Source organism: Diorhabda sublineata, chromosome 4 (genome assembly GCF_026230105.1).
Source record: "Diorhabda sublineata isolate icDioSubl1.1 chromosome 4, icDioSubl1.1, whole genome shotgun sequence".
Lineage (NCBI taxonomy): Eukaryota > Metazoa > Arthropoda > Insecta > Coleoptera > Chrysomelidae > Diorhabda > Diorhabda sublineata.
Window position 1 is genome coordinate 24,942,671 of NC_079477.1, and position 21,879 is coordinate 24,964,549.

Here is a 21,879-nt window from a genome sequence, read left to right on the forward strand (position 1 = left end):
GCACAAATAAAAATGTAGTACTCTCAACAGGACCACACATAAATGAATAAAAGACCAAACATATATAGATGGGAAGAGATCTGAATAACTTAAACCAATCAAAAGTGATGAGAAAACTAAGAAGTATAGATTTGATCCAGTCCACGAGTCCGAATACTTGGAGGTAACAATGACAAACTAGGGAGGTATAACTAGGGAAATCTACAAAAGACTAGTGAAAGGGAACGAAACGTTTGGAGCCCAAGGAGGGTTATTAAAATATTTTAAGAACCGCCAAGTTACGCATTTACAAGGACACTTATACAACCAACGGTGCTTTATGGTGACGTGTGCTGGATCATGAACAAAAAAGAAGAAAACTATAAACATATGGGAGAGAAAAGTTTTAAGGAGTATTTTGAGATGAATCAAGTTAAAAAGAAGAACGCAGAGAACAAATTATTGCATGGTTATGCTGAGATGCGTTATGTGGTCAGAGTAAAAAGACTCCTTGGGATAGGGTGTATAGCCAGAATGGAAGATAATTGGGTGAAAAGAGGAGGAGATAGGGCAAAAAGGAAAATAGAACGTCCAGGAAAAAATAAATACAAGCAAATAGAGATGGTTTAGAAAGAATCGGAAAAGAGAATTGGCTTGAAGCAGCCGTAAACCGATAATTGATGAAGGGAACCAGTAGAGCGACTTCAACTTTATGTCTCAGGCATGTTGAGTTGTTTATATTGATATTGTATTGTTGGTTGCATATACAGCAATACACTTGATTTGCAATCTGTTTATGACATTTCGGAAACTATGATCGAGTTACCCAATCATGATCGAAATATTTGAAAAGTAATTCAGATAACGTTTGGAAAATGGTAGATTTAACGCATCACATTGAAGTAATCAAAAGTTTTTGTAGATTAAGTTCTAAATTTTGAATATACATTGAATGTGGAACGCGTCTTCGGAAACTTGGAAAATCACGACTGATTCAAGATCCGCAATAGGCTGATCTATGTGATCAAGGATCATAGTTTCCGAAAAAGAAGAATAAGTGTCTTAAAATCAACAATTTAGTTGTAAAATATCATTTGTTTTTGTATTTTGTGATAGATAAAAATTTATTGTCAAGATATTGAAAAATAATTGTTTCCCAGATTTTGTTTATAACTTACGTAGTACAGTTTACTTAATAATGATAACCCTTTAGGTCCCATACCGCTTAGTAATTAAGGTTATTAAAAGGTTTTGAATGGTAAAACTACAGTTCTGGTGAATTTTTATTTATTTTACAAATATCGCAAAGGCACAAATCTCAAAAAAATAACCAACCATTTATCAACAAAACTTAATTGATATAAGAACAACCAAAAATCTATACATATACATATCTGAACAACAAGAGAAAAAAAACGAATAAAATTATTTAGAAACTTACATACTTTAACGTCAGTTCACTTAAACTTAATTTTTAATAAAAATTAATTTATATTTCCCCTTTGTAACAATATATTGTCATAGACGTGCGTTAAGCCACTTTTGATATATTTTTGGGGAACATGCATTCGTCTTTCAAAAACACACAGCTTTTTTCAAAAAACGAGGCTAAATCTCTTATATATTGCCAATCGACAAAAGAAAAAATTTTTTGAAAAAAGTTATATTAAAATTTCAGGCTAAATTTCTACTTATTTAATTGATTATCTAATCTACAGAATCATTTACATAATCTAGTTTTCGAAATTAAAATTATAGCTAATTAAATTTAATAAATATTTATTTTATAACTGATTTCGAGACTAGCTTTAGTTTTTTTTTGATAATTTTCGACACTACAATTTGGATTAAATACTTCCACAAAGGATACTTTAGTATTAATTAGTACTAGGACTTAGTTTAACTTAGAATTCAAAGTAATTGGCAGTATATATGAAATTCGGGGAAAATACACATTCTAATGCAAGTAAACATGATAATTAAGCTTGGCACCTATAGTGAATTATTTTAAAATAAAATAAAAATCATACGTTTCCAACTTAATTATACAGATGTGGCATCACTATATAATTAAAAAGGTGATGACCCCCACCTTTTTAGAAATATTATAATAGTAACGGTTTCAACGATAAAAAAAACAAAATTTAAAACAATTAACTATACAAAATCGTATATCGCATATTCGATAATTCATATAATTAGAAAAGTTCAAAGTGTTTTAAAAAAATTAGTTGAAAAGTCCATTTATTGATAGATACAAAATACAGGACATTTGCGAAAAAGTAATACATAATGTTTATAAAGGGTGTTTTTGAGTAAAGCTGCTCCCTCATTAGCAAGTACAGTTTTTTACCGAACTGGCAGCCTCATATCGATATTTGTTCGCGATATATCGCATCAATCCGATATCATCTAGCATCGATATATATTTATCGATATTTTTCATCCGATGTTTCATATATGTAATACTTCTATATGGACAGTTCCTAAAGTGAAACAAATAGTGTATCGTTCTCTCTCTCCTCCGAGCGCTTCAGTTAGTACTGCGCATCTTTTGCGCGCATGAAGCTGTGACAACTGTTATCTGTTTTGTTTACTACAGTTTAAGATTCAAAAACGAGGTATAACGTGATTTTAAAGTGCTGATATTATGTGGTAAATTGACCATTGTTTTTAATTTCAAAAGTATTAGAGATGGGGCATAGTCGATTAATATAGATGGATTTATTTCATTATTTTTTTGACTGTTTTTCTTCTGGTTTTTGCACTGTTCTTTTTTTATCGGAAACTACGATTCTTTTCGACCTAACAAAAAAAAAGTATTGTTTGGGAATATTCGAAAAAATTAACGTGATAACTGTCAAATGCAAGCTATGTCAAAAACATGTTAAAACGGCTGGCAATCATTTACGATATATCGAAAATATCGATATACTATATCGAGAAAAATATCGATACTTTTTTTGTATGAACATCCCTAGTCTGTACCGCATACATATGGACGCTATGTTATCAAATAGAAACTTTCGGATTGGTCGGTAGGATTCGTTTTAGGTACGATTTGCTCTCCCTGTGCCTGTATACCATATCAGTCGAGACACTGCATCACCTGATTGAGTAGATGCGGAATATTTAACATTATTTCGCATTTTTTGCATTAAATAATGTTAAAATAGAGGTTATTCTGAACTTAGAGTTAAAATTTTTATCATCTAGAGATAATTCCTTAGGTGCCCAACTACAAAATTCTTTTCAATTGCAAATAAACAAACATCGTTATAACTTTATCTTCGCTGCTGGAAGACATGTTGCTTTCACGGTAAAAGCAGTTCTAAACATTTTATGTAAATTCATACAGATATCATAGGGAGCTTTTTTACGCGGTATCCAATCTGCATTGGGGTAAATGCTGGAAACGATACCAATAGATCAGGGAGCAGCCTAATTGTAACAATATTTGTAGACAGGTCAGTAATAAGTACGATTTCTAATATAGAAATTTGTTTAAATAAATATAAAAATGCAAAAAATATCTCCGTTATTTTATTTAAAAATCTTTTGTTTGCAATTGAAGTTTAGTAAAGTTCTATTAACACAGTGGCGTGCAGATTACAACGAAATTATAGGGAGCTCAATGTTTGTTATAATAATAATTTCAAGGTGCTTTTGTTATACTTTATATTCCCAAATTCTACCATACAAAAAACAGCTTTAACGTCCGAACTGTTTAAATATTTGAAATATGATTTTTTTGGATTTTGGATTAGAATTACTTTTTCAACAGAATTATTTCAACTAATTTTTACAATAAGGATTTTAAATATCAAGAGATCAGCCTAAAGTTTTCTTTGGCTGTTCCGTTTAAAGAAATATGAGAACATTCAGTCTCCGAAATGACATTCGTTATTAAAACATTTTCATCAATATATCTCAACAACTCAATAACATTTTGAGCATTTTACCAATAACAGTATGTCGCCATTAACGGAATCATCTAATCATCCCATCAATTAATTTTTTTTTTTTGGTTTCTAGACAGGGTGGATAATATATTGAGACGTCTGTAAACACTTTTTTATTTTTGTCTAGTTCTAGTTAGATGCAGTAAAATCCGTGAAATTAGGTACATATTTTGATGGGTATATACATTATGTAGTTAATTCAAAGTTAATTTTAAAGATTCGCACAACAAAACTCGGGAATTAAAGGTGAAAAATAAAGCTTAATATCAATTTTGTTCATTTTGATTAGAAAAAAAATCATGACCAAATATAAAAAGAGCCACTTTAGGTCATACAAATCACAATTTTATAGTATGGACTGAAGAACATTCAAGTCATCCAAAATATAAAAAAATTAGGGACTAGATATAAAATTTTGGGGATCATAATTGGTAACAAAAAAATATTTAAAAAAAACTGCCAACCATTGAAATTATTAGTTTCCACTGAAGAATTGGAGCATCCTGCAAATAATTTTCGAAATTTGGTAACATTTGATCTGATATTTCGACTGGTTATAACGTACCCATTTCTTAACCACCAAATAGTCAGGATTTAACATCTTTGAAAACGTTTTTTATCTTTTATTGAATGAGACAATTTACTTTAACAATACAGAAATCACTAACATTATCAAAAACAGAATTATATCATTTGACAATATAAAATTGCACTTGATATATTATCCACCCTATATATATTTCATTTTTTGAAATTACTTTGAAAAAAATTTGTTGATTTAGTCTAACAAACCACCATTAAAAGGGGGTCAATTTACAGAAAAAAACTTGGTGTATTCTTTTGGAAAATCGATTTTAAAATCTAAAAATGTCATTTTTAACCCATGACATGTGTCATTATTTACAAATACCTGAGCATCTGTTTGGTAGAAATTTATGTACTATATAATGACGTTTTCGGAAACTATGATCGTGTTAAATCACGTTCGGTAACTAGCGGATCGCGTTCATAGTTTGGGTGAACTTGGTATATCTTAATCTGACGTGTTTGAGTATTTCAAAATGGCGATTTTTTTAAACACTATAATAATAGCCGTCAGATTAAAGAATGAGCCATCCTATGATTTGAGGAAAAGTTCTGGTATAGACTGGTGGGTAAATGCGATCAGGGTTCTCTCATTTGTCTATGGTTGTTTGAACTTAAAAATGGCTGTCTACTATTAATTCTCACGAGCAACGTCATTGATAGGTTACTGAGGTTTGCGATTTTCATACTTTAGTGCAAACTTCGTACAGAACTTGTAGATCATGTTTTAAATTTGAAATTTCCACCGAAAATTGAACGTGACGTTCGGAAACTGTGATCTAAATCTCGTTCTGGGATCCGCAACAACTGAAAGGTTATTTATCTAAACTGAGGTTATAGTTTCCGAAAAGTCCTATAAATAACAATTTTTAATGTATAATAGAGCAAATTTCAATTCAATCCAATTTTAAACAAAAATTTCGTCATTTTTTGAAGAAAATCTTAGTAAAAATTTAATAAATACTATTTATATGACTCCAATGTAAATATATAAATAAATGTTTTTCAAAGATTTCATCCATTCGGCGTCATAATATTCAAACAGACCGTTTGAAATTTGCAACATTGTATGTATAAACGAATCGTGTATTATATTTTTATGTGCACTCCAATTAATATTATTTCAACAATATACTAAAATATACATTGAAGTTTATATATTTCAACCAAATTATCAACTGGTCAATAGGTTTAGATACCTGATTATTGCATAATTATTCTAATATAAGGTGTGAATGATCAACAAATGATATATACACATGGAAAGGTACAAAAAAATGTAGGTAGGTATGAGACGAAAGTTTTTATGTTAAGTACTGTATAATATCTATTCGTCAAACACCTATTAAAAGTTGCTGTTTATTTCGCCAAACAATGATTAAATATGAAACTAAAGGTACTAATTAAAATTATCAGTCCAATTTACACTAGTTCTTATAATTAATAGAGATGGAAAGGTTCAGTAGTTAAAATAGTAACAGCTGGAATATAACGATGTGATTATTTTTTTTTAAATTTAGCGATGTGATGAAATAATCCAGTCTGCAGTTACATGGTTAGTTAGCATTTGAAATTCAACAGATCTTTATCTGATCTGTTGTTAACTCACAAATTATTATTTAGGTTTTTTTTAACCAGATGAAAATCATTGAAATTAGTATAATTTACAGTTTTTGAATTGAAATAAGCATAAAGATACGAGGTATTTCAGAATAATAGGTGCACATTTGTGATTTTTGTCCACAATGTCATACAAAACCATTTTCGTTTCTGCCAGGTTGATAATTATAATAAAAATATTAATCCTTCTAATAATCGGATTGATTCGACTTTTTGTAGTGGATTTATGAATTAATTCAATTAATTATTTTGAGGGATTTATAAGATTGGGGCTTGATTGAAGACGTTAAGGACGTACACTAAGAAAAAAGTCAAAAATAATATTCATTCGATAATAGGGAAGTCTCATGATGTTGTTAAGCAGACCGCAAAACGGTTCCATTTTATGGTCCACCATCTTTTTGATTCCTCCATTTTAGTGAGTGGAAGGCGGTTAATCTCGATTATCTGAATTAGCAGATAACTGCGAAATAGATTAAACGGAAGTCAATCTATTCTATTAATAGTAAAAGCGGAAGTACTATTTTCAGGGGGATTTCGATAAATGGATTCTGCGAAAACGCCAAATTAGCGTAATATTTATTTGACTAAAGAGACTAAAACAACAAGACTAACTGAATATTTTCAATTTTTTTTTAAATATCACAATAGAAACTGAAAAATTTCTATATTTTTCTTAGTTTAGCTATTTTTTACAGTTTTTTCAGTGACCTCTATTATACCGTACATCAAATCACGTCACATGTAACTTTTAAGTGACATTTTCTGCAGTGTTACCATGATTTGTACATTATGGGAGATATATACTCAAGTAAAGTATCTAAATATACAAAGACCATACATGATGAAAGTAAAGAATTGTTTAAAATGTCTTTTTACGAGTATGAATTTTAGGTTATGTGAAAATTCCTTTATTACAAATAAACATTTTTCAAGTGTATTTATATTGGATTGAGGGATAAAAAAGATGTTTACAGTTTACAGAAAAAGACAAACCCTCAAGTATAACCCATATAATTGAAGCACAGAGAGCAAGATGGTTGGGACATGTAGGTACAATTTGGATGGGTAAAACAAATATTAAAAGGTGGAGAAGATGGAAAAAGAGAAGAGGAAGAAATGGTTGAAGAATTTTAGGAGAGATTTGAGAACAGTGGGAGTGAAAAGGAGGCAACAAATACAAAAAAAGGAAAAGAGTGAAAGATCGCGAATCCGAGGGCCAGATAGGCCTGATAATTGGGTAAAAATGTAAAAATTGTGAGGAAAAAGAAGAGGAAGACCAGGGAAAAAGTAGTTGGGGAAAGTAAGAAGAGATTTGAGAACAGTGGGAGTGAGGAACAGGCTAAAAACAGAAAAAAGGAACGAAAGATTGAAAGAACTCGAAGCTGAGTGCCACATAGACAGAAAATGGACAAAATAGAAGAGGAAGGCCGACAAACAAATAGTTTAATAAGGAACGAAGAGGTTTGAGAATATTAGCAGTGAAGAACAGGCAAAAAGCACGAAAAATGAGTGAAAGATCTCGAAGTCGCGAACCAGGCAGGCCTGTTGAGCTGATATACATTGTAAAAAACTTTTCTATCGTCGTTTTAGTTAATGATTTAGATATTTAAAAGGTTTTCAGTTTATAATAAACCAATAATTCTTTAATATATTGTTAAAATTGAAGTACGTATGTGAAAAAATTTTTTTGTAGCAAAATTATTGTTTTCTTAATGATAAATGAGAAATTTTGATTTTTTTTCAATATTTCAAACATTTCAATTGACTTAGTACCTTCAGTTGATCATTTTGTAGCGTTTAAACAGCAATAACTAATGATAATAAAAAAATTATTACATAATATTACAACATACCGCTCTGTGAGGTAAATCGTTACGTTTCGGAATAGAAATATTCGATTTTTGTCTGATTTCTTGTTGTAAATTCAAGAAATCCTCATTTTTTCCGTATTTACTTTCATAAACTTCCAATTCGTCTTCGTCGTCTATTTTATTAACATCGTCGTTAGATTTTACCGATATCTGATCGTCAGTTTTTAAGTCCTCCCAATATTCCAGAAAATCCTCGGTATTTTCGTCACTGGAATTAGCGTCTTTACTAGTAAAAAGTGTAATTTCTTCATCGTCTTCTTCGACACTAACACTTTGTTCGTCAGAAAGTACGTTTAAAACTATTTCAGTATCACTGTTCTTCGAATCACAAAATTCTTTATAAATGATCGATGGATTTTTGAAAATTTCGACATCGGGAGTTGTTTCCCTCGTTCGACACATCCATTCTTTCACAGCCTCAGTGATGGGATAGAGACTTTTCGGTTCTTCAGGTATATCTTGGGTCTCTTCTTCACGTCGATCTGGATGTTCTAGAAAAACCTCCGGCGAGTCTGAAGCATTTAATTGGTCATTAGTTTGTTTACTTTCTAAAGATTGTTCGTCACTTACCGGATCTGCTTTGAACAGAGGGATTTTCGTAAAATCGGGCGATTTCAAGAAACCAGTCGCTTCCGCCTTCTCACTTAACGGTATCTTGCTGAATATCGACTTGAAGAAACCATCTCCCTCAGTTATATTAAGTGACTTCATCTTTTCCTCCAAGTTACTGTACATTCCTTTTTGGATCAATTTATTTAGCTCCATCGATATTTCGTCGTTAGTTTTGCCTGTTTCGACTGCCAAATGAGTATCTAATAAAATATCGTAAGCATCTTCAGTAACAGGTAACGTACTCGTCGAACTGGATAAACTGGAAGCGATGACTGCTTTTGAAGGTTTTTTCTTTTTCTTTTTGCCTTTCTTTACTTCCACTTGTTCAATTACTTCAGTCTTAACGGGTGCTTCAATTTCTTCACAATCTTCTTCTACTCCAATTACTTCTACATTCTGAAGTTGTTTATCCACTTTTTTAACGATCTTCTTTATTGGTGTCTTCGGTATATCAAATTTATCAGACAAATCTATATCTGTAATTATCACTTTCTTCGTTACTGGTTTTTGAGAATTTTTTTTCGATTTTTTCTTCGTAATATTATTATCTTCAGTAACTTCAATTTCTTCTATAATATCAGAAGAAACAACGGTAGTTACTTCTTCTTTTTTCTCGATATCTTCTTTAACAATCATTTCGTTTTCGATTTCCGTAACTAATTTTACATCTGACGTTAGACAATTGTTTTGAATATTGTCAGATTCTGTTTGTGCTATGTTGTTAATGATTTCTTCTATTTTTTCTTCGGTTATTTCAACGGTTAATGTTTCTTCTTCCATTTTACTTGGAGGAATTACATCGACTAGTAAATTGACGTCGTAACTTTCGAATTGATCATCTTTATCTTCTTCTATAGGTGTAGTATCATCAAAAGTCACATCGTTTTCTTCTAGGTTCTTAGTTTTACGTTTCTTTCGACTCGATACTGAAATCCATTGGTCTGGAAGTTTTGGTTGACTAGTTTTTGGAGATGTTTGTACAAGTTTTGGCGATTCTAATTGTGAATTATTGATTCTGTTAGTTGTTGCAGCATTTTTAATATCTTCCATTTGTTTTGGGTTTTGTTTAGGACTTTTTTGCTGCCATTTGGGATTGGTATTAGAATGAGCCTTCCAGTTTCTTCTAAATCGTTCAGGACTATTTTTTATAAACTTTTCTTCAATTTGGAATTCATTTTGGCCTTCTTGGTGGATATGTTTGATTTCATTGGATTCTGTGACATGCGTATCACCATTTTGTGGTGAATTTCTTGAGCTGATATAAAAATTTCGTTTAAAACTATTCTTATATTTTTGATTGTTTCTAAACGGTCTTTTCTTAGGACTTTGTTCGGCATCGATCTTAGTGGTATTCTCTTCCTTATTTTCTTGTTCTTTAGCTGCTTCTTCTAATTTAGAAACAACTGTAGCAATGTCGATAGTTTTGCTGTTTGTGATAACTTTTTCCGCAAGTTTTTCTGTTTGTAGGTTAGTATCGCATTTGGCAGTGTTAGATACCGTATGACAGACATTTTTATTTTGTTCATGCGTAGTAACTTTTTTATTTTCTTGCTGTTTACCAGTGTTTTCTTCGTTTTTAGGTGGAGAAGAGACGAAATTGATAAAATTAGGAAATATCTTTGGATCCGGAGGTATAAAGTTGATTGGTATCCCTCCTGGAGGTATAAATGAAGGATTTACTTGACCATTAAATGGTACTACTGGTATAGGAACAAAGTTGGGAGGTACTTTAATAAACTGTACAGGACTGAGAGGTATTTCTGGTGTTCTAAAAGCTCGAGGAACAAATTCCTCGGCATCAGGTTTTAAATCATATTTTAAAGATTTCTGTGCTTCCGCAGTACTTTTTACTTCGTCTGTAGAAGCGGTTTCAATTGACGAAATTGTTTTTTCCTCATTTTCAACTTTTTCTATTACATCTTCATTGATTTTGCAGCTTTCTTCTGCTTTCGTACACTCAGTGGCGTTCGAAATGGGGACGGTTGTTGGTGATTTTTCGTCGTCGTTAATTTCTTCATCTTCATCACTACATTCGGTGCTCCCTTGAGTATTGTTTTGAGACCTCGAAGTCTTTCGACGTCTGCGTTTCTTTATTTTTCTAGTTTGTTCAGTAGGATAATCGCCTACCTCCACTTCTGAAACAAATAAAGTGAATTCGATATAAATTAAAAATTTTTTAGTACATTCCATAAATTATAAAACAGTTTAAGATATTGTAGTATAAATCTAATTTTGATACAGACATACCTTGAGGCGGACATACTCCATTTAAGTAATACCCTGGGTATACCATGTTAAAAACGTTATGGCCATTGTAATCAGAAACATTATTTGTTTCTCCACCACTTAAATCTTGACTGGTTGCTTCTTCGTTGTTCGGACTAGTCGATTCCGTCTGCAACAATAAGTAATTTTTTTTTATGAATCGAGAACGAATTAAAACGATGTTCTGACGAAATGAAAAGTTAAGTTATGTGAAAATTTTGGAAAGGAAATGTATATACACGCTCCTGTTTGATGTCTTCAAAAGAATCTTATGATGATGTTGAATTGAAAAGATTTATTTATATTAAATGCACACAAGTAAACAACTAATCATCATTTGACATTCTATTTTTGTCAAACGAACAAAAATGACGATTTTATACTGTTATAAACAGTTCATAACAATTTACATATATCAAAGTTACACACAAAGTAGCCTAAACTTAACTCGAAACGCGTGTAGCACGGTCCATGAGTTGTTGGCCTCATATAGTAGAGAAAGTACGTTTGTAAAAATTTGCACGAGTCAGTGATAAGTCTCAACAAGCTCAGACAAAGCTTCAACTTGCTATGTCGATCGATAATTTTATCATAGGAGCGCTCGAAGCTCAAGTTGTTTTGAGGAATGTCTAAAATTGAGTTTCATGATGTTATAAAATTTTTGAAAAAGACCAATACAAATCAAAAAAAGAATGGAGCCTTGTATCCATCATTTTAAACAATTTCAAATTGGTTTCAAAGTTGTTTTGGTGGGGATGAGTACCATTACGATCATAGGAGTGCCAAAAAAGTAATGGCTACAATATTTTGACACTGCGATAATATCTTTTTGACTGGCTCACTTAGTACAGCAGAGGCGTTGTAGAATTATCGTAAAAAGGCGTGGAAAATCAACGCTTGCTCCAATTTACGCTGCTTCGCTTTACAAGGCCACTGGACACGAATGTGTCTTCACGAAGATTAAACGTCCACGATATAGCCCTAATCTAGCCCCGTCTGACTATTTTTTGTTTGCAAAGCTGAAAGAAGAGTTGATAAGCAAAATATTTAACAGTGGTGACTAAATTAACAGGCGACGTGCGAAAGCTTTAGTCTACACCCTATTCGTGATAATTTTGTCCACGCTTTAACGTCATAGATCAAAATCACGTGACAAACGCAAACGTATGTGATTGGCTCTTTTCTAAAACTACGAAAGTTGCTACGAACCACCGAAGGGAAAAAATAAAATTCGTTTATGAAAGTCACCAATGGCAGACGGCAACGACAAACGGCAACTATGAATGGTCTTATGTCAACGTCAACGATAATACGAAAGTTTATGAATCGGTATTTAGTGTCAATAGTAAATCTAGCAAATATTAACCTCTTTTTTTCTTATTTCTACACTTTTTCAAACATTTATGAAGAACTCTCGGTATAATAAATGACTTACTTTTCCACATCGTCACTTTACAACTTTTGCAAAAGAATCCATCAATTTTTACGCTTAATATTAACTTCACAAGAACTGATTCGAGATGATTCAACTTTTACAGAACGCCAGTGTTATTTATCGTCACGTGACGGCGTGAAACGTTTCAGAGGGATTTTTTTTTGTCAAAGGCAAGCATAAGACCCTTTCACACTCGACTGGTGCCTGCTGTGTGGATATTCCTGTGGTTATTGATCTTGAACATCTGTAGTTTGTGGTGTTTGGGAATTACGTGCCTTGAGAGCCGATTCCACAGGCTCCAAAGACATGAGCCCCAATAAATTGAAGTTCTGAGAGTCTGCAGATGAACTCGATGTTCTTGAACCACGTCTGCCTGTCGAGTAGCTCTTGCAAAAACTGTTCCAGGCAGGATTATGTTGGATATCTCGGAAGAGCATTTGCTGTGGTAGTATCTGCGACATTTCTTCTATGCTCTGAGCTGTCCAAGTTTGTGGTCAACTTTGGATCGCCTATAGGTCGACTTGCTCTCTTCTGTATTGAGTCTAGCATCCTTATGGTGTGCTTGGGAGTTGAGTTCCAACTGTGCAAGTAATACTCATGATATGGGCGAATCTGGACCTTATAGAGGATTAGAAGTTGTTGTGGTGGATAAAGCTTTTTGGTGTTAAAGATGACTGCAAGTTTCTCGAAAACTATTTTAAATAAAATAAAACCAATTCCAAGTATTGTCATCACATCCATTGTTATATAACTTTTTTTTGTTCTATTTAAAGGGAATTTATTATAGTTCAAAATGATTTAGACGTGGAATGAACCTCTCCGCATGAATTCTTATATAACTTCCCTTCCGCGTTGTCTCGGTCTATTCCGATACGACAAACAACTAGTTCAAACAGTTAAATTTAATTTTGTCAATTTTCACTCAAACGTTTCCTAATGGCTCTTGATTTATTTATTTTTTTCGACTGGATGTCGAGCCGCATTCTGTAACGTCTGCAGTTAGTTGTTTGTTAAGTTTTCACTATTTGTTTTTGAGAAAATAGAAAACAAAAATACTCTTCTAGGCCAGGTACATTACTTAACAACACTATTTTTAATTATCCTTTTAAATTTAGTTTGTCTGTAGACTAGTTGGAATCAATTAAAACAAGCTATCAACTTTGCACGATTTCATGTTTTCCAAATCCAAAGTATTTTTACATTTTCCTCGGTATTTCAAACGGATTAAATGTTACGTTACATTAATTGTTATATTGTGTAATTGACTGGAATTAGATATTTTGCGTGTCATCAAAATACTACCCAACATCTAGCATACATTTCATTTATTATTTTGGCACAAATATTGAAAATATGATGAAAAACTTTTTTCAAATTGTGTGTTAAACATCAGGTTTTAGAATGAATAACTATTACCATATCAAACTTCATAATAAATCTAACTAAATCATCATATATTCAGAAAAAATTTGCATTCTAATGTATGACAAACTGTTTGTGTTAATGTTGCATTAAATTGCTCCAAATTCAATCTTTCAATTCTACATGTATAGTTGCTTCCCAACTTCAGATGATCCTGTGCAAACCGCAGGCATGCTTGCCGATGAGTCGGCGTTTTGGGGTTCAGGTTATTTTTCTGTAGCCTTCGTCGTACTATCCACTGACTAAAATTCACTCCCCACGGAGCTGTTGTTGCACTTGAAGGGCTTTTTAAGTTGACGATTTCTTAATGTTGTTGACACAATGAAGCGTCATCACGAGTGGTTGTAAATCACCTTCTGCTTGTTTCAGGTCGTCTATGAAAGGATCCAGTTTTCCCATAACGCTGTTGTCTAACAACAGCTCGCTAACCAAGTCCTTCTTGGATTAAAGCTACACACTTGAACACAGGTTTTGCCATAAATAAAATTTCTGAACGCAACCATAATATGTAACATTTGACAACCAAACTATATGTCATTCCATTCTCTATATTGATCGATACCTCAGACAAAGAGTGCTTCCTTCTATCTTTGTGAGTGAGAACTTTCTTTACTGCGGTGTAAAGTGGACACCTCGACCTGATTCATCACATTTCTCACAGATTTCTGCCACTTCATAGACTCAAAAGAGGAGCTTATTCAGCGTGGTTTTCCCAGATATAGCGCATCAGTTCAATAACCATAATTGACTGAGTGAACGAGCAATATTAGCGACGAAAAATGAATATGTCGGCGATCTCAATACGAATCTTCAGAATTTTTTCCCAGGTCAGTTGGTTTCCTTCAAATCAGTTCGTTTTATTTTAGATTTTTCATACTTTAAACTGAACTTTTAACAGAAAAGTACTTCTTCTTCTTACGGTTAGAAAGGCCTCAGCTGCCAGGGCTTTTCGGCCTATTTTTTAGTGACTTTATACGACTTCATGTTTGGTTTTATTTACAGTGCAGACTTACAAATACTGACGAAGTTCAAGGCTTATTATTTAATGTTTGAAGCACTTGGAAATTTAAACACCATGTCTTGCACTGAAAATGGACCGTAAGCTCTATTCGTAGTCTTTTGAGAACTGTGGAGACAGTAAATAATAGAGTTATAAGAATGTTAGATGATACATGAGATATGATCTCTTTTCTGGATAAGTTAACCCCGGGGAAAACCAGATGTTTCTCCTCGGAGAACTGATAAATTGCGAGTATTAATTTTTCTTTCGACGAGTTAAGAGTTGAGCGCCTTTTTTTCTATTATATTACTTTCAATGGACTGTACCACATCAGAATGGGGTCCGGCAGGGAAGGTCTGATGATTCTTCCTAGGTTTGCGAGATCGTCTGTTTTGTGATTTCCTTTAATATGAGAACGTCTGGAATCCAACCAATTCGATGTCTTTCCTTGCTGATACAACTCATAAAGCAGTTTCCTAATTGTAAGATTGAAGGGATTGGAGGATGATAGCATCCTCAGTCAACGTCCACTTTACTTGTTAAGCTATCTAAATCATGTACGGATTTTGTGTTCCCACGCTCTTATTTTTATAGTAGATGTAAATACAAAAAAATTAATTACTTATGACAGTAACAGGTAACACCTAACAAAGAATAAACAAAATCGGGCGCTAGTCTTGTAAGTGTTGAGGTAAAAGATATCTGACAGTATAATCAGCTAGTTGTGAGGAAATCATGACTGTAGATTCTGCGGAAAAGACTACGAAGCATTTTTGATTTATAATTTTATCCTTTAACAATTTTGTTTTTCAATAAATGAACTTCAAATTTAATATCGTTATATATTTTCTTGATAAAACGATGATAATCAGTGCCCTAATATGTAAGTCCACTTGCGTAATTGAATTGTGCAAAGTTTTATCATTATTCTGAGCTTAAAAATGTAACGTAATAATTTGAATAACTCGCAATGTTGCTAAATTTACTTCTATTAACGTCAATTATAATTGAGAGCGTTCAGGTCCGTCTCGAGAATATTGACAATACTTTAAAAATACTGTTTAACGTTTTCAGAATGTTACGAGTTGAAAATGGTGAGGTGATAATTGATTCTGGTATAAATGATATAGAAAAAAATAATTCTCTATTTATCAGAAACCAAAAACAAACTAATAACGTATATTCATACGAAGTTTTTTTTTAGTACGACTATGTTTAGTGCTTCTGTTTTAAGATAAGATAATAAGACTTACGCACGATTTTTAGATCGAGAATGTTTACGATGCTTCTTTTAATAAGTGAAAGATTTATTGTGAGATGATAAAAACATCACTTTTATAGAGTTAATAAAGTTTGTACAATAAGAAACAGTCAAACAACACAATATTTATTTCTTAATTTATGTATGCAGAGAAGCACTACTAAATATTTGAACACGAATTTTTAATGAAAATAACCTGTTTTATTTAATTTTAATAAGTAAATAATGATGTTAATGATAATGATTATTGTAACATGTCATTCAATTTGTTACGATTTACTTCCAATATTTTGAATATGCCTTTTGTTCACGTATTGTGGGTCACTTCTATTTTAATTGTAACATTTAAGTTTTTTAATTTTATTTATTCTAAATCGTCCTCTATCTGTCTACATTTAACAAATTAATTTAACAAATTAATTAAGTTTAGTAAAATTATAAAACATCTTTTTAACTTTTCTTTTTATATATTTAGTGCTCACAAAATTTCAGTTATCATCAATATCAATTTCCTTTTGTTTTAAGCAAATTTTAAATAATAATTTCCATGTAAACTTGTATTTTCTATTTATTTGGAGAACACAACAATTAAAATAAAACAGATTCCTAATTTGTTATATTTTAAAAAATCAGTTCTTTTTATATGTTAGAGCATAAGCTCCTTTTTAGTCAAATCTATTCTACCTACTCGTTCCTTCTTTAGTAATTTCCATCTGTGTTCCCGTTTCCTTCCTTTATTTATTTATTTTTTTTTCGCAGTTATACAGCTGCCAGGTTGAGAGTTCAGCGACTCTTAAATTACTCAACCAGTGCACCACAAACAAACAAATTCAACTCTAAAAGAGCACAACGAATAAAAAGTATTTAGAACTTAAAAACAACGCAGATTTCTATATATTAAAGATAAGACTGGGACTTATCTATGGAAATCCGGAATAGTTACAGCCCTCTACTAGATTTCTAGTTGTTGGAATTGTAGTTGAATTTATTTGTTTGTGGTACACCGTTTGAGTTCTTTGGATGTAGTTGAATTTTAAGCCTCGCAGCACTAAAACTGCGAAAAAAAAAATAAAATGTGGAAGGAAACAGGAACACATATGCAAATTACTAAAGAAGGAATGAGTAGGTTGAACAGATTTGAATAAAAAAGTGCATTATCGAGTTTACCGACCTCGTTTTCTCCAAGCACTTCACGAGGATGATTTCGATCGCACATTTGTAATAGGATGAAACAGTCTTCTTGATAAACGGTACTGTCAATCGGAATACTGGAACGATGAGAATCCTCACGTCTTTATTGTAGAAAAATTAAACCTGCCTGGGATGTGTGTAGTTAGGTATCCATGCGGAAGGTCTCGTGGGTCCGTACTTTTTTAAGTGACGGTTCAAAGTTATTTGGAAATGCTTGAAGATTTACGTGGACAAACAGATAACGATCTAACACTCGCGAACATGCGTCATTTCATGCAAAATTTAATGTTCATTTTGGAGAATATGATTTTTTCTTGTGGGGTCATCTCAAGGACCGCGTTTTTATAAGAGGACCGCTTGTCCTTCCCGACTGCAATTGAGAAAAAATTTGAAACTTGTGGGCAGCTTGATGTGCTTCGCCGGACCTGCCTCTCCGTTGAGAAACGTTGCCGTAAATGCATATACCAAGATATGCATCAATTTGAACAGTGATTTTTTTCGTATCCCTTTTGTATTTTCTTTTAATAAATTAATTTAGACACCGCATTTTTCTCTTTTAATGCGAATTTGTTGCCCGAATTATGCCGATCTCTGTATGTTAGAGGATAAGCTCCTTTTTATTCAAATCTGTTCAACCTACTCATTCCTTCTTTAGTAATTTGCATATGTGTTCCTATTAACTTCCACATTTTTTTTCGCAGTTTTACTGCTGCCAGGTTGAAAATTCAATCAAACTCAAAGAACTCAAACGGTGCACCACAAACAAACAAATCAACTCCAACAACGAGAAATCCAGTAGAGGGCTGAAACTATTCCGGATTTCCATAGATAAGTCCCAGTCTTATCTTTAATATATAGAAATCTGCGTTGTTTTAAGTTCTCAATACTTTTTATTCGTTGTGCATTTTTGTACTCTTTTAGAGTTGAATTTGTTTGTTTGTGGTGCACTGTTTGAGTAATTTAAGAGTCGCTGAACTTTCAACCTGGCAGCTGTATAACAGCGAAAAAAAAATAAAGAAAGGCAACGGGAACACAAATGGAAATTACTAAAGAAGGAACGAGTAGGTAGAATAGATTTGAATAAAAAGGAGCTTATGCTCTAAGATATAAAAAATGAAAATTATTATTAAAAATTTGCTTGAAACAAAAAGCAATTGGTGGAATAACTGAAATTTTATGATATATATATATATATATATATATATATATATAAAGAAAAATTGAAAAGGACAATTTAGAATACATACCGAGGTTCAATTATATTCCTCGAATGGAGCGAGTGGTCGATGAAAAATTAATTTAATCAAAAATTCAAAGGTAAAATTAAAATAGAAGTGACTACTGAGTCACAATACTTGAACAAAAGATATATTCAAAATATTTGAAGCAAAACCGTATGACATGTTACAATGTATATATTTAGGTTATAATTAATTTTTAGAAGTACTTACCAACGAACCGATGCTATACCTCTTGGATTTTGGATTCGTGATTTCGGTGTAATACGTAGGGGGATTATATAACATCAGGGGGTACGGTTCGAAACCTGAAGCAAAACAATATATTTGTAGATACTATATTTTACAAAATAAGTCGAATATTTAGGATTTGTTCACGTTTCTACCAGGAAACAGATATTTGTTTGAGCAAAAAGATATACCAAGAAAATTGTTTATAAAGATGCAGTTACAAATTTGTTTTATTTCTTTTTGGATCCAGCTTATATTGTATTCCACATGTTCATATTCGTCTGAAGAAATCTGTTTTATAAATAGATAATGTGGATATAATATCACAAATCACTGATTGAGAATATATGGTTACGAACTCGTCCACGACATAGACCGTGAAGCTCTATTCGATTATGTCAATAGAATCCAAAAATTGGTCGACACACCCGGTACAAATCTTCTAGTTCTTTTTTATTAGCTTTTACATTCTAGAATCTGATTTAAATTTGTTGTGTATAACAGGCGCTGTTTTACATGTCAGTGAATAATTGGATGTCGTAGTAACCGGTGAATTTAAATAAATGAGTAAGTGAATAGTGAGGTCTAAATTTAGTAAATAGTGCATAATTTAATGTTTAGCTTCGTGCAATTAGAACATTATCATCCCGTACAGCTGCAAACACTGTGTTGGTCTTAAACGGATTTAGGAGTACCATCTCAGAATCCACTTTAATGGTTCTGTTTCTAAAGTCCAATTAGACACTTTGTACACTTCTTCGCATCAATGTAATGTTTTTTTTATAGATAATTGGTATTCTAGAATGTAAACGAACAAAAATGTCTTACTGTGAACGGGTTATAAGAAACCATCCATAAATTTGTACCCGGCGCGTCCATAAAATTTTAGATTATCTTAACATAATCGAACAGGACCAGCTTCACGGTCCATGTCGTAGCAATACTAAATGAATAATGTATGTATATTATATAAGATATTCATTTTAAAAACTTACTATTCACATAATAAATTCCATTATGGTCAACGAAACCGTTGGGGAAGACGAACTGCGAATCGTATTCCAAGTCTGGAAATAAAAATAATTATTGTAAAATAATTGTTACTATAGTAAAAGCTAGTGAGTGAACTCGTACAGTTCTAATTAGACTTCTAATAAAAAAAAAGGGAATTTACAAGTTTCGGTGTTTTTGTGCCTCGTCAGCATAACACAACTTTCATAATCTGGCACTAATGCAAAATATAACCATCGAATTAAAACGGCTTCTGAAATGCTAGGAGGTACTTAATGACATAGGACGTTAAGGAGCAAGGGAATTCCTACATCTAGGATTTACTCATACGATGACAAACATCTTAAACTGTGGAAAACAACAAAGTCAGTCATAGGTCCATGTTTATAGATACAGACAAATTAGTCAACTGATGAACGTCTTTCAATGTGAAAAAGATAAAATAACGAAAATCTTCAGGATAGGGAATGGAAAGAAGGAAAGACTAAACTTGATAATAGGACTAATACAAGAGATGAAAATAAAGTAAAATGAAAATTTGAGGAAAAAGCACCAACAAATTCAGAATGAGGTTATGAAAAATGATGATAATAATAATTATAAAAAAATAGCATGGTTAAAAAAAAGTAAAAATCAAGATAAAATAGTAATAAATAGGTTTAAAATTGAAGCATTTGTACTTTGTACCCAAAGTTTTATAAGGTTAAAATTGCAATAATACAATGTCACAACTACCCGAGGTTCGATGTATTTCAACTATTTTGAAGACAGTCACATAATACCAATTCGGTTTTCGATTATTTGACGATTTGCTACAACATGAATTGCTTTCTATATATTACCTGTAGATTGATGATCGGGAGTTCCGTTTCCTGTAGAGTTGCTCGCGGAAGTGGTGGAAGTACCAGTAGACGTCTGCATTTGGTAGGTTTTCGGTTTACTTAAATAACCTTTTTTAAACAGGACGTCTTGTCGAGGAGTTGTGATTCTAGTGTACTCATCTGAAATTAAACAAAAATCAACTAGAAACAAGATTGTTTAATAATGTTCACTCATTTTTTACAATAAAATTGACGTTTAATGAAATAACTGCTTATTTTATTCACCATAATTCAAATCTAGGACTAGATATGGCATTTAAGATCTGAAAAGACCGTCACAGTTTTGGTACAATACCTACAGTTGATTTAACTGCTAGATATGAAGTTAGAGCTGTGATAATAATGACAAACTAGTTTTGCCTAGGCCAAACTAGTAAATCCTAATATAAATACACACATTTTAGAATAAACTAGTACGCCTTAGTCTAAACCAATTTAACAGAGTTTTCTTCTTTTTCAGTATGGATGAACCTACGTTAGGAAGATCAAAAACAATGGAAGGAAAAGTTTTTGACAAAAATTTTACAAAATCTTCTCATTATAATGAGGTTAGGTTAGGTTAGGAAATGATACTCTGCACCAAAGCAAACCATGTAAAAATAAATAACAATTTTGAAAATTGAGATATGATTATTGCTTTTATTTAAAAAAAAAACACTTTTTGTTATTTGTTATAATACGATTGTTTGTATTACCAATTATCCATAGCTTATAACGACGAATCATTATTATTTTAATAGAAATGATTATGTTTATCTATTTATTTTGAATTTCTAGATATACTATAATGTTTAGACTAGGCCGTACTAGCTTAGCTTCTAGATTATACGTATTTATATCAGGATCAACCAGTTTGGCCTTGGAAAAACTAGTTTGTTCTAAAACCGGGTTTGACCGGTAACATAAATAAATTTTTCTATCTAGTGATAGTGAATTAGAAAAAGAAATTGTGAGAAACTCACTATCAGATCGAAAGCTCAATACGAAAAACGATATAACGAATTTATATCGTGGAATGAAAAAAAATAAAACAAATTCATTTTCTGAAAATCCACTCCCGGCGGCGCTTCGCCCCTGGTCCCTTATTTTTCATTAGAATTTCAAGAATCGCCCGCGATTTTATCTGACTATATCTCAAATTGAAATTTTAAGAATTAGAAATACAGTTTCTGAATGTATGAACGGACTATGTCAAATTTAATTCCCATTAAACTTTAAACTTTTCCAGAATCACAAAGTTTTTCACGTATGAACGGACTAAATCAGCCTTATTTTTTAATGTACTGTTCAAATTTTAAAAATCAGGAATCCA

The 21,879-nt window shown here is 32.0% G+C and overlaps 1 protein-coding gene across 2 annotated transcripts in view; it reads right to left on the reverse strand.

The window, feature by feature from the left end:
- Positions 1 to 1,255: 1,255 nt before the first annotated feature.
- Positions 1,256 to 21,879, reverse strand: part of LOC130442811 (uncharacterized) — a 66,904-nt gene continuing 46,280 nt past the window's right edge. Inside the window, exons 3-8 of one of the 2 annotated variants that reach the window (XM_056777169.1) lie at positions 20,529 to 20,687; positions 19,671 to 19,742; positions 18,658 to 18,752; positions 10,880 to 11,027; positions 8,591 to 10,767; positions 6,817 to 8,532 (exon numbers count right to left, since the gene is read on the reverse strand). In XM_056777169.1, the coding sequence (XP_056633147.1) occupies positions 8,512 to 8,532; positions 8,591 to 10,767; positions 10,880 to 11,027; positions 18,658 to 18,752; positions 19,671 to 19,742; positions 20,529 to 20,687 (2,672 nt within the window). In that variant the 3' untranslated portion in view covers positions 6,817 to 8,511. Of the gene's footprint in view, positions 10,768 to 10,879; positions 11,028 to 18,657; positions 18,753 to 19,670; positions 19,743 to 20,528; positions 20,688 to 21,879 lie in introns of both variants that reach the window. The other variant, XM_056777168.1, reaches the window with a different exon arrangement.